The 15,978-nt window shown below is 38.3% G+C and overlaps 5 protein-coding genes across 6 annotated transcripts; all 5 read left to right on the forward strand.

Moving 5' to 3' along the window:
- Positions 1-1,056: 1,056 nt before the first annotated feature.
- LOC145914260 (uncharacterized) lies at positions 1,057-3,145 on the forward strand. 2 transcript variants are annotated; one of them, XM_083002065.1, is made up of 5 exons: positions 1,057-1,349; positions 1,588-1,875; positions 2,142-2,286; positions 2,396-2,508; positions 2,656-3,145. In XM_083002065.1, the coding sequence occupies exons 2-5, from the start codon at positions 1,624-1,626 to the stop codon at positions 2,971-2,973; spliced, it is 828 nt and encodes a 275-aa protein (XP_082858191.1). In that variant the 5' UTR covers positions 1,057-1,349; positions 1,588-1,623; the 3' UTR covers positions 2,974-3,145. The 2 variants fall into 2 exon arrangements, with proteins under 2 accessions (XP_082858191.1, XP_082858190.1); XM_083002064.1 differs by lacking the exon at positions 1,057-1,349 and having other exon boundaries at positions 1,374-1,875.
- Positions 3,146-3,814: 669 nt separating this feature from the next.
- On the forward strand, positions 3,815-6,835 carry LOC145914586 (uncharacterized). The gene is made up of 5 exons (XM_083002408.1): positions 3,815-3,842; positions 5,290-5,645; positions 5,772-5,916; positions 6,050-6,162; positions 6,471-6,835. The coding sequence occupies exons 1-5, from the start codon at positions 3,815-3,817 to the stop codon at positions 6,789-6,791; spliced, it is 963 nt and encodes a 320-aa protein (XP_082858534.1). The 3' UTR covers positions 6,792-6,835.
- A 1,199-nt stretch (positions 6,836-8,034) lies between these two features.
- Positions 8,035-9,440, forward strand: LOC145914587 (uncharacterized). Its single transcript, XM_083002409.1, has 4 exons — positions 8,035-8,289; positions 8,418-8,562; positions 8,888-8,997; positions 9,123-9,440. Exons 1-4 carry the CDS (start codon positions 8,038-8,040, stop codon positions 9,438-9,440), a joined length of 825 nt encoding a protein of 274 aa, XP_082858535.1. The 5' UTR covers positions 8,035-8,037.
- A 1,140-nt stretch (positions 9,441-10,580) lies between these two features.
- On the forward strand, positions 10,581-11,605 carry LOC145914588 (uncharacterized). Its single transcript, XM_083002410.1, has 4 exons — positions 10,581-10,832; positions 11,025-11,031; positions 11,088-11,200; positions 11,354-11,605. Exons 1-4 carry the CDS (start codon positions 10,581-10,583, stop codon positions 11,603-11,605), a joined length of 624 nt encoding a protein of 207 aa, XP_082858536.1.
- A 1,427-nt stretch (positions 11,606-13,032) lies between these two features.
- On the forward strand, positions 13,033-15,933 carry LOC145913585 (uncharacterized). Its single transcript, XM_083001303.1, has 4 exons — positions 13,033-13,322; positions 13,560-13,704; positions 13,887-13,999; positions 14,543-15,933. Exons 1-4 carry the CDS (start codon positions 13,071-13,073, stop codon positions 14,867-14,869), a joined length of 837 nt encoding a protein of 278 aa, XP_082857429.1. The 5' UTR covers positions 13,033-13,070; the 3' UTR covers positions 14,870-15,933.
- The last annotated feature ends 45 nt before the right edge of the window (positions 15,934-15,978 follow it).

Consider the following 15,978-nt stretch of genomic DNA (forward strand, 5'->3'; position numbering starts at 1 on the left):
TTAGTGCTTCAGAGCTGGGTTTATTAACTTTGTGTGCGTGAATATACCGGGGTCTAACGATTGTTGAAGTACCATTGTTTGATAGTCCTGTGGGACCCCCAGGGTTTGAGAAGAATGTTTTAGATCAGTGGTTCTCAACCATTTTTTCTATCACGCCTCCTCTTGGTAACGGTCTTGTGCCCTATGTCCCAAACTGTAAATAGGTTTCACACCAAAAGCAATTGTGTTTTTTTCGATCTACGTGAATAAGCTAGCTAAACACTGCGACACGATAAAACATATTATGTATCAATTTAAGCTTGCTTATTTTAACCAAAAAATACGGGACTAATTAATCGGTTTGTGACGAAACAGATGAATCATCACAAAGGTATTTTGTGACGCAATGCTTTTTGTGACGTAACAGAATTTCAACTACACATCCAGATTTTTCCTTTAAAGTTCAAGATTTTTGTCCCGAAACTGTAAGAAAAGTGTGACAGACAGCATAGGACATTAAAGTCATTTCAAAAAATGAAGTTTTGTTATAGAGCTTGTGCCCCTCATGAGAAATGGCTGACTCCCCTGGGGAGGGCGCACTCCCCTGGTTAGATTATGAACCACTGTTTTGGAGGATCCTTTCATTGGTAACCATTTTGGCTCAATTGGTGAAAAAGGCTCTTCACATTCAAAAAAAGTTTGACTATTGATGATAACCAACCAGCGTGGTTTTCGTATTCAACGCGTCGTTCTGGGTATTGCCTTTCTCTTGCGCAACAGGAAATAGCAGGGCAAGAAATCATAGCAGATAAATGGGCAGCAACAGAGGAAGGACCATTAATATAAAATGTAAAAAAGGGATTTTCAAAAGACCATTTTTTCGAAATTTTATGTTATTCATGGGCAACGTGATTGTTGTTTTCTTTGGAAAACAAAATTGTGAATAATAATTTCGTGCCCTGTCGTGCGGTCAATGTGCAGCGTGCTGTTTTCTGTTTGTGAAGCGACCTGTTGACGAGTAGTACAGTATGTACACAAGATGAACACGACAGAGCCTGCGTGGATGTTTTTCAGCAAAGGAAGTAGCAAGTTTGAATTGTTGCAGTTTGATAAGAAAAAGCCGCAGTTTTGCTTTGTGTGAGGGTATGTACAAGTTAGTAAGCTTCAAGTGCCTTTTACAGGAAAACAGTCCTTGCCATGTACTTGAACAAAAGTGACGAATTCACTGGGCCTAATGCGGAATACGTAACTATGTTTCGGAGGTGGTGGAATCTTCAAATTACGTTACAACAAAGGTCGAGGCAAGATGTGGAGTCATATAGACCAAAGTTACACGCACTGACATACTTGCCTCCGATTATCGGCAAAAGGTACAACAGCAATAGAAATGGTCTGTACTTCGGGGTTAGGGGGTTAGGGTTAAAATTACTAGTAACTTACCCCCTAACCCAAATTAGTTTTTATGTTCTGCTCAGTTTTATTTAATTATACCGCATATTGTTTAACTGTAGGGTCGTTATATAGTTGCTATTGTGCTGTACGGCATAATCCACACTAGACGCAAGGTACAATACTTTTGTTGTTGTCACTGTGACAAGTTTGTTACAGGTTGTTTTGTAACAAGTTTGTAGCCATACGTGCAAAATGAAGGTGATTTGTGCTGGTATAAGCAAGACGGGCACCAAAACCATGACAGTGGCGTTACAACAACTCGGCTACGAAGTGTACGACTACTTGGAGAACTTCGTGTACCTCGGTAAGGACTGGGAGAGGATATTTGAAGATGGTGGAACGGTCGAAGACTTTCGCAGAATGTACGAAAATGTGGATGCGGTTACTGATATACCAGCAGCGTTTTTTTGGGATGAAATACACCAAGCTTTTCCGGATTCCAAGGTAGTGGATTTGCTCAATAAATAACACCATTTAACCCAATCGTAAATGTCGAAATATTTGTTGCCTACTTAATTTTATGCCTAAAATGATCTATTGTATTTTCAAAATTTTGGTTCCAAATGAGAACTGTGTATACATAATATTGTGATGAAAATGTTTCTTGAAAAGAAATCATTTTTTCCCGCAATGTTTTCCCCGCTAAAACAACTGAAATAAAACAATTTTGAATAAAGTGTAATAAACGATCAAGATCGTAATTGTGGCAGATTATCCTGATGATGAGAGAAAACGAAGACGTTTGGTATAAAAGCATCGTCAATCAGACCATAGCATCCAGTTCAATGACTTACCGTTTGACAAATTTTCTCTCTCCGACCCTACGGCGAATGTCCGAATATGGCCGAAAACTCGGTAAATCTAAACTAACTACTGAAAGTAAATTGTATACTAAAAAAAAACTGACTCGAAAATTTGAGCTGCAAACTTTATGGCATTACAACACTTCCTATGTTTTTGTTAGTGATCGCGGTGTATGGCTGGGAAGCACCACCGCTTACGTTATTTAGTTCACCTAAACTGAACGAAACGTTGATCAAGATGACTTACCGCAGACACAACGCCCACGTCCTGGAGGTAAACTTATCTGCGTTACTAACCACATAAATCAAGTTATTTTCACTAATAATTTTCTCAAAAAAACTTTATTTTAAATTATTGAAAATGTTGTTTACAGTGTTTCGAATTTTCTATTTTTTTCTTCATGGCAACCCTTTGATGCAGAACGCACCAAAGGATAAGTTGCTTGTTTATTCCGTCAAAGACGGTTGGGGACCACTGTGCCAGTTCCTAGGCAAGGAAGTCCCAGAAGGTCCGTTCCCTCACAAAAATGTACGGGGAAACATTGTGGAGGAGCTCTTCGCCAAGAACCCAGTCTTTATAAGAATGCAACGCGAAGCTGCCGTGTCGGCCGGTGTAATAACCGTTTTAACGTTGTACGGCATATATAAACTGGCTCGAGGTTCTACGCCCATTTCGTGGGTTAAGTACTGGGGCGGCGTTGCACTTACAACAATAGACAAGATAAAAGCTCTCAAGTAATTTAGTCTGTTCAATGAATGTTTGTTAGTGCGTAGCTGCAAACCTGTTTTAAATTTTGTTAATTTTTCCAGAGACCATGGTTAATAAATGAATTATCTGTTTTATTATTGTAGTAATGTTTATGTTGTAATAAGTTGGCCTTGTCTGCGGCTCACTTAAAAAATACATTATTGGCTCTATTGTTTATACTTAAAAACAATAGTTAACATTTTATTGATTGATTAAGGTTAGCAATTCTCCGCGTGTTCTCAGGCATTTCTAACCCCGCTCTGGTCATCAATATTTAATCTGTTGTTTGCTCTGTTGTTTGCAAGGCAAGAAAGGCGCGGTCGGTATGATGACGAAGAATAATGTGCAAAAGAAGCTTGCCTTGTATTTCATTTTTATTTACTGGTGTTCTACAATGTAAATCCATCTTAAGTTAGCTGTTATGTCAGTACTTATAGGTTCCGAAATCACTACAGCTACACATTGACAGAAAGACTCCTTTTTACCTGTGAAGTCCAGTAAGATAAGCATAAGGTCGCCACAGCTATATCGGTACTAACAAAGGCTATCAACTCTTATGCTGACATACCACTCAGTTATATAGTTGCGTATGCTGTACAAACGTGTTTGCAGAGTATTTGGATCACTTCGAACCAAGGTTCCCTGGCAGGCTTTCGATCGCGCACCGTGTCACGATTCTATGTAAAGTCAACACAGTTGGTTAGCCACTACCTGAGCTGTATGCATCATGGTCGCTGTGTTGTCTTCACATAGAAATTCATATACTGTACTTCAATGTCGAATATAAAACACGTGAAGGTTTTGTTGCGTTTCAAGCAAAACGAAGATAATAATGGCACGAATGCCGACTGGAACTAAGAGTATGGTTGTAGTCTTGTGGCAGCTTGGCTAGGGTGTATGACTTTCCGGACAATTCTACTCCGATGACTAGCACGAAATATATCGGAATTTTCCATATGCTATGGGGTTAAAATGCCCAAACATTAAAAATATAACTATAGTATATAGCCTTTATCACACTAAAAATACCATGAATTTGTGTTTCCTTATCCTTAAATCCTGTCATATATAGCTTATAATTGGATTTGGTTGGACATCCTCATTCGCTTACAAGCCGTGTTTGAAAAAAGTGAAAAAATATTATTCTGGTTGACTTATCGGAGAAATAATGCCCATACTTGCAGATTAATAAGTTTTTGTACGGTTAAAAACCCCAAGATGACAATCTTTGTTATATACGTCGCATGCAAACAGGCTCGAAGATCAACCTTAACTTCGTGTCAAGGAGTAACATGTTATAGTTCCCGTGCTGTTGGCCAAAATAAAAAATATTTCTATTAGAGGCGATTTCTAGCAATAAAATGTTTTTACTTCATGAAATCTACCTACTCTATTTGAATAAGAACTAAAGATGGTTTAATAAAAAGCGAAACATGTTTTCTAAAACCAGAAGAGTGGACACAAAGTTGTTCTAGTAACATTTAAAATAGAGGCGATTTCTGCTTCTTTCATGAAATACTTTTAACCAGATTAGAAGCTTTTCATGATATTTATGATACACACGTGAGGTTTTTGTCCGGACAAAATTTCAAGTCCGCTATCACAAAGGCGCAGGGCTGAACTTGTCTGATTGCCGTTTACTTAAGCCTAAAAGTATAATTTGGTTTGAATAGGACTCAAACTACTCACTTCTGTCCCTACACTTTCAACATGCCCTACATGTTTGCCCAGTAGCATGACGGGCATTGTGATACAGTGCAAATATTTGGTACCAATCACATTGAAGGCCAACATGAACATTGTTATCGGCTTGAAGCAAAGTGCCGGCAGCTGCATTACATGTTCAAAATGATAGTCAGCGATGTGCATTGAGTCTCAGATAAGCAATTTTGCACCTCTATTATGATGTAAAGTAGTTGGATACACGTGAGGATTTGGTGATCACTAGAAATGAATTTATGTTGAATGTTATAGTAAAAATCATAACAACTATGGCGTTTGATAGGTATGGCATCGTTTTTTGTGCCATTCAAGTATGGATCATCAATGACCAGATAAACAACATTAAAAAAGAACTGTTTTTAAACGTGTTAATGTATAATAGAAAACATATCAATAAATCTCCAGAATTATGAAATTAGCTGTCATTGTGATGGTTATTTCTAACTTAGCATAGAAATATAATTGCTTTTATGTCATTTAAGTTAGTGTTATTCAAATATAGATCGTACAATGTACTGGTATTGCACCAATCTCATTAAATTTGCATACTTTTGTTGATATAAGCAAAACAGTTGTTTATTAAAGGACAAAAATCTTCTCCCACTCCAAAAATAACTGGTTTGCATTTCAGCAGCAATACCAACAACCAGGATACTTTATTTTACATCTGTATAATTACGACACACAAAGTGAAAGTAATAGTAGCAGGAATGCCAAAGACTGGCACAAAGAGCATGGTTGTTGCCTTACAACAACTTGGCTATAGTGTGTACGATGTTATGGAAAATTACCAGTACCTTCGCGATGACTGGGAGCGAATATTCAAAGATGGAGGAACTGAGGACGACTTTCGCCGAATGTTCGAGAATGTCGACGCAGTCACAGATCTTCCATCAGCTTACTTTTGGGACGAAATTCATCGCGCTTTTCCGGATGCAAAGGTATGGGAAACGTTTTTCCATATTTTGCTGTCGCTTATGATAAATTTTTATACATAAGGACATAAGGCGTTTGATGTGGAGCAACTCAATTACTTAGTATTGCTTTCAGTGTGTGTTTTGCAACAGATTATCCTCACGACGAGAGAAAACGAGGACGTTTGGTTTCGGAGTTCGCTTAAACAGATCGAACTGTTGAATAATTGGAAAATGCGCCTTGCCAGTCTATTATCGCCAACTTTGAGAAACTTTAGAACCTTCCTAAGAATACAAGGTGGAAAAAAACAAAAATCTTTTCTGAAGTGTTGGCAGTGTATGTTTGTATAATGTATGTGTTTTATGTAAGTGGTTATTTTGTATTTAAACCCAAGGTTTCCCGCCAAGCGTACGTATGTTTAAATTTTTAGCCGCTCCCGTATTCGGATCTGACAATTCTTCCGTGTGGACATTCGAAAAACCCAAAGTTAACGAAACGCTTTTTCGAATGAGGTATCGAAGACACAACGCCCACGTGCTCCAGGTTACCAAATATTTAACAAATAACTCAGTAATGTTTCATGCAGTCGCATGATTGGCAGAATCGCCCCACAGCGCTGGTCCTTTATATTGGCGCTCATAGCTATCGTATCGAAATCATTAGGTTTACAGGCTTCGCAGCCCAGGCATTGCAGCCTAGCTTGGTCCAGCAAATATTTAACAAGTAAGTTATGTTCGATTTAGCGCCGCAAACACGGCAACGAACGCAATCCTTGTCGTGTTGTTAGTTAAAAAAGTAGACGTTTCCATGTTTGGAGTAGAAAGGGATACAAATATACTCCCTATTTGCAGAACGCCCCTAAAGACAAGCTTCTGGTTTACTCTGTCAACGACGGCTGGGAGCCGCTCTGCAATTTCCTTGGCAAAGAAGTTCCATCAATTCCGTTTCCACGTAAGAATGTACGTGGCAACATCTTGGAGGAGTTCCTTCAGAAACATCCCGTGTTTATTAAAATGAAACGCGAAGCCGCTCTTTCATTTGGTTTAATAGCAGTGTTAACTGTGTACGGTATGTACAAACTGGCCCGTGGTTCGACACCAGTTTCTTGGGCAGAGTACTGGTTACACAGTCTAATTTGGGCGAAAGGCAAAATTATTGCTTTAAATAAGTGAAAGCTAATCCCCGCAGCTACTCAGTATCACTTGACAACTGATGTAACGTTTCTGACTTTGACCACAGCAATCAGCATTGCTAATGAGGAACAAATATAAACTGATTTGTGGAAAAAATACCTATTTGTTGTATTTGTTGATTCAGGGGCGGAGCCAGAAGGGGGAGAGATTGGTACAATTTTCCTTTTTTCAAATAAATAAGATATATGTAACGCGGTTGCGGCGACACTCAATTCGAATTAATGGCATGAGGTAATCCATATTTGAAGTGCAAAATTGGTCTATTCTTTAATACGAACAAGATAATACAATGATAGAGAACTTCATACAATTTCATACACCCAGGGGAGCGTCAACCAATTCTCATAAATACGCAGGGTTAAATTGATACATATTAAGTTTTTGTCGTGTTGCAGTGTTTAGTTAGGTAGCTTATTTACGTAGATCGACAAAAACACAATTGCTTTTGGTAAGAAACTTATTTACAGTTTGGGGGGCGCAAGGCACAAAAGTCCGTTACTAAAAGGAGGCGTGATAGAAAAAAGGTTAAGAACCACTGCTTTGTCATATCAAACTAGCCTTCGAGCTCTATGGTACACTTGTATGTGTTATTTAGTTCCAGCCCTGCACTACTTCACGCACAAACCCATGTTTGCCTTGTAACGTCACAAGCAAAGCGTGGAAATGCTAATATTTGCCACCGATCACATTGAAGGTTATAGCTCACATATTGTAACGAAACCATGCAGTTAACTGTTGGTAGCTGAATTCGTTGTTGAAATAAAGTTGTAGCTGATTATGCTTAAAAGCTGTCTTACATTAGGATAGCAGGTTGAATTTGGCGAAGCAGAATGTAGTTTGAAGCTGTACATGTATTGCCCATACAGAATAAGTTACTTTGTGGACAAATAATGCAAGTTTACAATGGCAAAATGTCAGCGCTTAAGCACACAACCTTGTCCTGCAGACTGGACTTCAGTATTAAAAGACACTATAGCGTTTTAAACTAGAAAGTTCAGTTCCGCATTGCAAATGGATGTAGCCCATCATATAGGTGCCCATGTTTGGGCTTCTTCAAAGCATTGGCTGTGTACATAACCCAAATACAACTTGCATTCAATTACCTGCAATTTCGCTAATATGCAAATGTCGGTATGCAGCATAACCAGCGCTCGCCAACACACAATAAAAGACAATAAGCTTTACAAGGTATTTTCAGGGGTCCGGAAAATTTAAATCGACCAACATGAAGGTAATAATGGCAGGAATGCCGAAGACTGGCACGAAGAGCATGGTTGTGGCCTTACAGCAACTTGGCTATAGCGTGTACGACTCCGTTGAAAATTACCAGTACCTTCGCGATGACTGGGAGCGAATATGCAAAGATGGTGGAACAGTTGAAGATTTTCGCCGAATGTTCGAGAACGTCGATGCAGTCACTGATATTCCAGCAGCGTACTTTTGGGACGAGATTCATCGAGCTTTCCCGGATGCAAAGGTTTGACACAGTTAAAGAAATTGAATGATTTTTGCCATGCCTACTGTTTTTATTGCAAAAAAAACGTATCTTCGCGCAGTGAGTTACGAAGCGAGCCAACCTCAATTATTGTATTGTTTTCACAACAGATAATTCTTACAATGAGGGAAAATGAGGATATTTGGTTTCGGAGCATGCGTAATCAAATCGAAGTGTTTAGTAAACTACCAATGCGCATTACCCGTCTACTGTCGCCCACCTCGAGAAAACTTCACACCTTCGGTGTGAACCAAGGTACGAAAAATATTAAATCCTTTGTTGTAAGATAAATGTAAAAAATTACTACAAGAATCAGCCTGTGCAGGTCAGTGACCGACGGATCTGCCTTTACAAATCAATACTATATTCCTGAGACTCCAAAAGGAGTAAAGGACGATTAGCACCAGTGCAAGATCTTTAATTTTTTAAAAGAAATATTAATTTCGCCTATTGGCATCCTCAGTTAATGTTGTTTACACACTACATTGTATTTGTATTATATGTTTATTTAACCATGTTTAATTAAGTTGTCTGTCGAACAAAGTTTGACTGCAGAATCAAAACAGCTAATTGTTTTAAGCCATTGCTATCTTTGGCTGTCACTCGTCAGTTTCTATCTTTGGAAAAACTCAAGTTAACGAAACACTTCTGCGGATGACGTATCGAAGACACAACGCTCATGTGCTGCAGGTTATAAATTTATTTTCACATTTACGTTCAAGTTAGCAACAGCCGCATATCTGTATTACAAACAATCTCCCGCGGTGCATGTTACATAGGGGAGGTGAACAAGTTCTTCACTAGTTTATTTGCAGAACGCACCGAAAGACAAGCTTCTGGTTTACTCTGTCAAGGAGGGTTGGGAACCACTCTGCGAGTTCTTAGGCAAAGATGTTCCATCAGTTCCGTTCCCACATAAGAACGTACGTGGCAACATTATCGAGGAGTTCTTTAGGACAAGTCCGTTGTTTATCAAAATGAAACGGGAAGTCGCCGTGTCTATGGGTTTAATAGCAGTGTTGACTGTGTACGGTATGTACAAACTTGCTCGTGGTTCGACACCAGTTTCATGGGCAAAGTACTGGTTATACTGTTTATCATTGGCTATTGGCAAAATTTACACTCCAAAATAAGTGACAATTAATTACTTTTTATGCTTTTTGTTACTTGACTATAAAAACGAAGTACCCGATAATTTGTTGGATTCATTTCAATATTTGTTCGCGCACAAATCTGCTTGTTTTGTCAAACATTTCGCGTTGTATTCAATTCACTGTTCTGCTTCAAATGCATTGTTATACCGATGACAATTCACTCTTTTCTGTCGTATGTTTGTCGTGTATAGCTTATTCGAAAATCCCAGAGACTTTTTGCATTTGATTTCGACTACAAACTAACATGCGTTACTGGCAATAACATTTCAAGGCAACAAGTCACCTGCCTAAAAGTATATGAGAAGTTTGCATTGCAATTCACAATCTTAGGGAAAAAACGCATTTAGTGTAACTGACCAACATACCGGAACCAGCAGTACGTATTTATTGTGCAAGTTGTGCTATGGACATTGATGTTTTTGGCAATAAGTTTCGCATGGGTATAAACAGGTATTGACTATATCCCATAAAACATAAATGCCGACAAGATTTATGCCTGACAATGAAGAAACGACAGACATGTCGTTTTGGTGCAAACTAGTCGATCTATCAACAGATCGACAATTCATGTTTCCGACTTCGCGTCGTCAAAGGGTCTAACGTCAAAATGCTAAAGGTAAAGGAAATACATTGGGTTCGATATGAGTTCTTCAATAAAACGCGTGTAGCACAGCAGTAACTCTTTTTGTGGGAAAAAGTGCAGAAATTGTCGAGGAGTATAAGTACCAAGCACCAAAAACCTGGAATTACCGGCAACTGCGGCGCGTCAAGTCCTAGTGCACATCAGGTGTGTCGAGCAGTGTGGCTAACAACGGATGCAAACAAGCGTCAAGGTCGTTGGCAAACACCAGCAGGGGGTTACAAATTAAACAAAAAGAAACGCAGATATATGGTACTGCATGACGCTGCGCGGTGGAGGGCAGACGTCTGAAAACCTGATCATTTCTAATAGATCATTTTCCAGTACAGGTTTGCATGCTCAAGTCTGTCTAGAGTGTAGACAGCTGCGTTAAAGCACACCATTGTTTTCTCATCAAACAAAAAGTTACCACTTTGCCTTTATATACCGTGGCATCTGTTTTGCTTTGAAAAGAACTTGACTGACGAATCATAGTAATTATGAAAGTGATATACGCTGGGATGAGCAAGACTGGCACCAAGAGTATGTATGTGGCTTTGAGGCAGCTTGGCTACGAGGTGTACGACTATCTGGAAAATTATGAGAATCTTGCTGACGACTGGCATAAAATCTGGTCGAAAGGTGGAACAGTCGAAGATTTTCGCCGAATGTTCGAGAATGTCGATGCCGTCACAGATCTTCCTGCCGCTTACTTTTGGGACGAAATTCATCGCGCTTTTCCGGATGCAAAGGTAAGAGGGCGTATGTTTATATGCTAGTAGGACTGAGGTACAGCAAATTGTAATATTTTGAAGCCATATCCTGTACTGCCGTAAAAGAAAAGGAAACTTTTTCCTGTTCAATATATTATTCTGATGTAAAACCATCTGTAAAATAGTCGGTTTTAATGCTGTTTTATTTTTTATAAAGGCAATTACTTTTAGTCGAGAAGTATGCTAACATCATATGACTAATGCCAATACCCCTTTTTTAATTGCAATTTATAGTAATGGCCGTGTTTGGAACGAGATATCCGTCGGTCCCGCTATTTGGTGAACGGAAAATCAACGGAATGTTGTTCAGGATGACGTACCGGAGGCACAACGCTCATGTTTTACAAGTATTTACAATGTTTCAGTTGGCCGTCCGTTATTTGTAAAAATCGTTGTTGTATATTGTCTTACAAATCCGCGCTTTTAAATGAACTGCAGAGCAGTCAAAAGCTTAATAGGTTGCTGGGTTTAAAGATTGACAGAATATTCATTCGATGCAGAACGCTCCTAAAGACAAGCTTCTGGTTTACTCTGTCAAGGATGGTTGGGGACCACTTTGCAAATTCCTTGATAAAGAAGTTCCATCGGCTCAGTTTCCACATAAAAATGTACGGGGCAAACTTATCGAAGAACTTTTTCAAGGGAATCCGTTGTTCATAAGAATGAAACGTGAGGCAGCAGTATCAGCGTGTTTGTTAGGTGCTGTAACGTTGTATGGTGTGTACAAAACCTATTGCGGGTTTCGTGGATAGAAAAGTTGGTTATGCATCTAAACTTGTATAGTGGTTAAGGTCAAATTTGATGTTTTGTGGAGTGAAGCTGCAGGTGATTGTGTGATTACACCAAACTAAATTGAGTGTCATGGCCATATATGCATAGACTTCGACCGAAGAATTTGCCTGAAGCAATATAGCTTCTTAAATAAACATGATTCGTTACTGTTGATATTGTTTTGTAATATTTTCCACTGATCACACGGGAATATGATCTGATGTAAGATTAGGGGTCCGAGAAAAAAAAAGGTTTACAAAATGGGATGAGCGGGCAAACAAGTTTGGGAAACCCTGTTCTGTGGTGTAACGGACCAACAGACCGTAGACAGCAGCACGAATTTATTGCGCCAGTTGAGCTATAGCTATAGACATTAACATTTGTGGTAATAAGTTGTGCGTGGGAATTCGTTTAAACAGGTATTAATTGAATCTCGTAAAACAGAAATGCCGACAGGATTTATGTCTAACAGTAAATAAACGACAGACATGTATTTTTTGTGCAAAACATGTCATTATATCAGCAGATCGAAAAATCATGAATAGGTTACACCGAGGTTGTGTATTTTGAGACATTTAAGGGCTGGGCTACAGGCGCTAAAATTTTTTTTTAACGATACGTTTGATCGTTATCACTAACATTGTGATACCAGTCATAACCTATGTTTAGTTGCTAATTTCTATTGTGGATTTCATAATGAAACTATAGTACACTAAACGTATGGTAGGGATAAATGCTTTTGCACAACTTCTGTCAGGCCGTTTGGGGAGAGCAACTTTTGTGACGATCGTTACGCTTTGCTGCGTCGCACTGCTGAGACAGCTAAACGCCACCGCTTTGTTGTTTATTACACCAACACAAAATTTGAAGTGTGCTTTATTCATACACATATTTATTCCAAACACATATGAATTTGTGCCACCATAAACAGTTTACGATTTCGGCTGGATTGACGTGTTACGGTATGCTATTTTTTTGCAAAATATAAAGTGCACTGGAAAGTACATATTGCAGGCGGGTATGCAAGACATGCAGTACAAGTTATAACATAAGTGCACAACAGCAGAGTCGTGTATGGCATTCACAAACATTAAAAGGTTATGAGAAATAAGAAGAGAGTGAGCTTCTAAGAGAAAAGTAAACACTGTTGAGTAGAATAAATAGAGTGTATTGTTGATAGATTCAGGCCACTTTACCCCAGCAGAGAGTAAGCTCTGTTAAACAGTATTACATGTGTTATGAGTAAAAGTATAAGCAGCGACAATCTGTGGAGTATAGAGATATATTGGTTACAAATAGATAATAATGTAACAATGTTTTAAAGCTTTGTCTCTAATGTTGCCTGACGTTGAAATAATATGAAGCAAGCAAACAAAATAACCTTCTTATGCTTACATTTTCTAGTTTCTGTTAATTTTGCCTTAAAACGACCAACCAAATCTAATAATGAAAGTGATATGCGCTGGGATGAGCAAGACTGGCACCAAGAGTATGTATGTGGCCTTAAGGCAGCTTGGCTACGAGGTGTACGACTTTATGGAAAATTATGAGTATTTTGCTGACGACTGGCATAAAATCTGGTCGAAAGGTGGAACGGTTGAAGATTTTCGCCGAATGTTCGGACATGTCGACGCAGTCACTGATCTTCCATCAGCTTACTTTTGGGACGAAATTCATCGGGCTTTCCCGGATGCCAAGGTATTGGGGGCGCAAATAATGCAATTTCTGTATTGTGTTCTAGTAGGTAACTTTTGTACGACAAAACTAGTAATTAGGTCGATGCGGCACTTTTAACAAATTTTTTTTCATTTTATTTTATCAGCCAGATATATTATCATTTTAATATAAGGAATGTAACTTTACATCTACGCTGTTTAGTAAATTGGTAGCTTGAGTGTCTTTGATTTTACTTTCTCTACGATTTTGCGGTTACAGATCATTCTCACGGTGAGAGAGAATGAGGACGTTTGGTATCGAAGTATAATAAACCAAGTTGCCGCGACCAATACGTGGCCGTATCGGCTAAGCTGTTTTCTTTCTCCAACGATGGGAAGGCTTAGCAAGTTTGGTGCCGCTAACCGTACTTACTTGTTTCTGTTTTTTCATTTCCAACATGTAGCATTTTACCACATAAAGACACACCCAAATGTATATTTAACAGCAACAAATAACCACTAACATTTAACTTGGAGACACAAAATTAGTTGTTACTAATACCATTTTTTTTTACTGAAACACCAACGCATGTTACACTTTGCACAGTAATCGCCGTGTTTGGTTGGAAACCAGCGCCAGTCCCGCTATTTGGAGAGGAAAAATTGAACGAAACCTTGTTCAGGATGTCGTATCGGAGGCACAACGCTCATGTCTTACAAGTATTTGCAATATTTCTGTTGTTATAAAAGAATAAAAATCTGAAATAATTTAAAAATCAAAGCCCCCTGGCAGACTGTCGATCGCACACCGTATTGATATAATTATATGTTCTATTTAAATAAGTTGGAGGAACTGATAATGCTTTTTTAGGCTAAATATATTTTTGTCAATAAAAGTCCACCATCTGAGCTGTCCACAGATCGCTTTGTGGAATGTAACATATAATTTCTGTTTTTGAATTATCGTTCAAGGGCCTGGACAAGCATGTGTAGACTACGGCCGCATAAATTAGCATCCACGGCTGCACACCGCAGGTTGTGCACACCTGCCCTAGCAACAGGACATGCATATGTGTTCACTCAACTGTAAAATTGATCCACATGCATCACTGATTGATATATTACGTCATCGTTATATTGTGAAAGAGGACTACAAGGACATTTCCCGCTTGCAAAACTTATTTTCAAAGAAAAATAGATATGCGGCCTTCAATGTTTTCTTACACGATTATCTAATTTTTACAAAATAACTCCTCTGTGTAGAATGCTCCTAAAGACAAGCTTCTGGTTTACTCTGTCAAGGATGGTTGGGAACCTCTTTGTAAATTCCTTGGCAAAGAAGTTCCATCGACTCAGTTTCCACATAAAAATGTACGGGGCAACATCATGGAGGAGCTTTTCCGGGAAAATCCGTTGTTTATAAGAATGAAACGCGAAGCAATGTTTTCGGCATTCTCATTGGGAGCTTTGGCGTTGTATGGTGTATACAAAATATGCTGCGGGTCAACTCCAATATCATGGGTAAAATACTGGGGGAGTGTTCTTCATTTTGCGGTCTCAAGCATAATGAAAGAATTAAAGATCATGTAATTTGACCATTTGTATTCGAAAATCATTTTTTATGAGAATACAAGCACTTTATTACCATAATTGATGATAATTTTGTGATATAAAGCTGAAAATGGACTGATAACGCAATTGACTGCTTGATTTCATTGCAAATAACTTTCAGTAACGATTTCTATTATTAACGACATTTTGCGGGAAAATTCGTTCTGCTTTTGTGTTGTTGTTTGGATACATGGTGGTATTGTTTGGTAAGTACTAGAACTTTTTCACAACAATGCATGTGTGAAAATTCAATATATGATAATATAAACGCACCACTCGTTTGTTTTAAAACATTCACCTGGTTTCAAAAGATTTAATTCCTCACCATAAATTTCTTGCAGTTATTTCCTGTGTTTTCAAACAAAATGAGATTGTCACAAATGAACAGATGTAGACTAATTAATGCTCTATACTGTAGTGTTTCTATATGTTTAATCACCACACATACACTTGTCTAGAAATGGCTACTATGTTTGTCTTTTGTATTTAACTGTTGCACTATCATTTGCAGTTGTAATGAACATAATGATCATCAACAGTTAGGCTTACAACATTTTTAACAGCAATATAAAAACTGTCCTTGTAAAATTTTTAGGTAATAAGTTGTATAAGTCTAGTTTGAATATTTTATCTTGGTAACTTGTATCAATAGCATTTCAAATTGATTTTAGCAGCTTTGCATGGGCGCGGGACTCAAAAACCTTTGTGGTTTTTATCGGTGCCGATGCCATTTTATTTCTTTGAATCTTGTTTATCCTCGTAGTTGCTTTTTTCACAAAATAACCATGATTGGATTTGAAGTATGGGCCTTTACACAAAGTGTATACCAAAATCAATTCATTTGTTGCTGGCACAATTAGTTATGTTTGTGGTTGCAAATGTTTATATACACAGGAAACCTACATTAGTAGGAGTACAATGACTATTTTAGCATTAGACTTGGCATTGGGTGAATTCCTTATAGGCCCAATTGAATGCACTGAAGATCTTTTTGAAATATTCCCCATTTGTTGCATGAGAATAAAAAATCTTACATGATGGTAATGACTTGGTAGGCTAACATTGTTAATAATGTTTAGGTAGTCTAC

Source organism: Ascidia mentula, chromosome 9, assembly GCF_947561715.1.
Source record: "Ascidia mentula chromosome 9, kaAscMent1.1, whole genome shotgun sequence".
NCBI classification, from domain to species: Eukaryota; Metazoa; Chordata; class Ascidiacea; order Phlebobranchia; family Ascidiidae; genus Ascidia; species Ascidia mentula.

Excerpts from the sequence above, each read along its gene's own strand:
- LOC145914587 (XM_083002409.1), top strand. The coding sequence starts at position 8,038 with ATGAAGGTAATAATGGCAGGAATGCCGAAGACTGGCACGAAGAGCATG. Across the intron at positions 8,290-8,417 it reads GAGCTTTCCCGGATGCAAAG|ATAATTCTTACAATGAGGGA; the intron begins GTTTGACACAGT and ends TTTTCACAACAG. Across the intron at positions 8,998-9,122 it reads ACAACGCTCATGTGCTGCAG|AACGCACCGAAAGACAAGCT; the intron begins GTTATAAATTTA and ends GTTTATTTGCAG.
- LOC145914588 (XM_083002410.1), top strand. The coding sequence starts at position 10,581 with ATGAAAGTGATATACGCTGGGATGAGCAAGACTGGCACCAAGAGTATG. Across the intron at positions 11,201-11,353 it reads ACAACGCTCATGTTTTACAA|AACGCTCCTAAAGACAAGCT; the intron begins GTATTTACAATG and ends CATTCGATGCAG.
- LOC145914586 (XM_083002408.1), top strand. The coding sequence starts at position 3,815 with ATGGCACGAATGCCGACTGGAACTAAGA. Across the intron at positions 5,646-5,771 it reads GCGCTTTTCCGGATGCAAAG|ATTATCCTCACGACGAGAGA; the intron begins GTATGGGAAACG and ends GTTTTGCAACAG. Across the intron at positions 5,917-6,049 it reads AACCTTCCTAAGAATACAAG|CCGCTCCCGTATTCGGATCT; the intron begins GTGGAAAAAAAC and ends TTAAATTTTTAG.
- LOC145913585 (XM_083001303.1), top strand. The coding sequence starts at position 13,071 with ATGAAAGTGATATGCGCTGGGATGAGCAAGACTGGCACCAAGAGTATG. Across the intron at positions 13,705-13,886 it reads CAAGTTTGGTGCCGCTAACC|TAATCGCCGTGTTTGGTTGG; the intron begins GTACTTACTTGT and ends CACTTTGCACAG. Across the intron at positions 14,000-14,542 it reads ACAACGCTCATGTCTTACAA|AATGCTCCTAAAGACAAGCT; the intron begins GTATTTGCAATA and ends TCCTCTGTGTAG.
- LOC145914260 (XM_083002065.1), top strand. The coding sequence starts at position 1,624 with ATGAAGGTGATTTGTGCTGGTATAAGCAAGACGGGCACCAAAACCATG. Across the intron at positions 2,287-2,395 it reads CGAATATGGCCGAAAACTCG|TGATCGCGGTGTATGGCTGG; the intron begins GTAAATCTAAAC and ends TGTTTTTGTTAG. Across the intron at positions 2,509-2,655 it reads ACAACGCCCACGTCCTGGAG|AACGCACCAAAGGATAAGTT; the intron begins GTAAACTTATCT and ends CCTTTGATGCAG.